Below are 1384 nucleotides of genomic sequence, written 5' to 3' on the forward strand. Positions count from 1 at the left end.
TAAGTTTTGTGCCTGCATTTTTGGACCCTTAATTTGTCCAGCTACAGAGTTTTCAATTTTTTCATATTGTGAAGATCGTTGGAATTCACATCGACATACATATACCCTCCTGCATTTGTACTATTTTCTCGGGATACATTTCTAGAAGTATAATTCCAGTTCAGGGATATACACATTTTAATTATTCTTCATACACCTTGTCAGGCAAGTTTCTAGGTCATGAAGGCAATTACAAGCAAAAATCAAATATCTTATTCTCTTGCCAATGGTCTTTTGCTGTAATTGGGAAGATAACATATTTCTTTGGGCATTATGGGTAGCCACTGGGCAAGTGGCAGAGAAGTCTTAGAGACTAAGTTAGAGAAACTAAGCTACTATTACGTAATACAGGCAGTAAAAATAACTTTTTAATGATGGTAGGCCAGATCCTTGCCACTCCATTTGCCAAAAATGTATATGGAATCTGATCTGGGAAGGAATTCTGAACATCAGGATACCAAACGGCAGTTTGTTGAAACTGTCTGAAGGAAGAGAGTAAAGTACATGGGTATTGGGAGTATCTATCACATGATAAGACACTTGTGCAATGAAGAAGCTAAAGATTTAAAAGTGATAGCAAGACAATACTACACCACAAATTATAATATAAATCTGCTTTATTGCAATTAGAAGAGAGCAAAGAACAGAAAATGTCACAGAGATATAAACCATGTTTATCACACACCTGATTACTTGTGCTTTCATAACCATTGTGAGGGAGGATCTCAATGTTTGAAAGATGGGAATTCCTGGGCCAGTAAAAGCAAGAAGTTGCCTTATTCTGAACCAAGATCCAGGCAGTGACCTTCTGATGGGGAGCAATGGAAGCTCAAGTGGGGCAGGTAAAGACAGTGAGGTGACATGAAGGTGCTCAGCAACTTCAGCTCAAACTCAGAAAGTAAGAGAAATCAGAGACAAGAGAGAAGAGGCCCAAGAGAGGGCAATGCCACTATAGACGGGGACAACGTGGGACCAAGAGCCAACGGCAGGACTTAGTGCTTGTAGCTCTTCCTGCTGGAAGATGAGGTGGTGGTGTACTTGATGGTGGAACTGCTACCTCCAGAGGAGCTGAAGCCACCCCCCATGCCTCTGCCACTGCTGGAACTGAAGCCAGCTCCAAGGCTGTGGCCGCTGCCATAGGAGTAGCCGCTGCCTCCACCCAGGCCTGAGCCACCGCCCATACCGCTGGCACTGCCATAGCCACCAGCACTGCCATAGCCTCCAGACACGGTGGACTGCACCACAGCTGTGAAGGAGAGAGGGACAAAGACACACAGGACACAGTGAGCTCATTCTGCCAGCTTCAGTCCAGTCAGAGGAGCACAAGGGCAAGGGAAGGAGGTGA

The 1384-nt window shown here is 44.5% G+C and overlaps 1 protein-coding gene across 1 annotated transcript in view; it reads right to left on the reverse strand.

Annotated features, from left to right (window-relative positions):
• Nucleotides 1-1031: 1031 nt before the first annotated feature.
• The window catches only part of LOC132019708 (keratin, type II cytoskeletal 5), a 32977-nt gene continuing 32624 nt past the window's right edge, over nucleotides 1032-1384 (reverse strand). The window contains exon 9 of the mRNA XM_059403186.1: nucleotides 1032-1285. Within this exon, the coding sequence (XP_059259169.1) occupies nucleotides 1032-1285 (254 nt within the window). The remainder of the gene's footprint in view (nucleotides 1286-1384) is intronic.

Source organism: Mustela nigripes, chromosome 6, assembly GCF_022355385.1.
Source record: "Mustela nigripes isolate SB6536 chromosome 6, MUSNIG.SB6536, whole genome shotgun sequence".
NCBI classification, from domain to species: Eukaryota; Metazoa; Chordata; class Mammalia; order Carnivora; family Mustelidae; genus Mustela; species Mustela nigripes.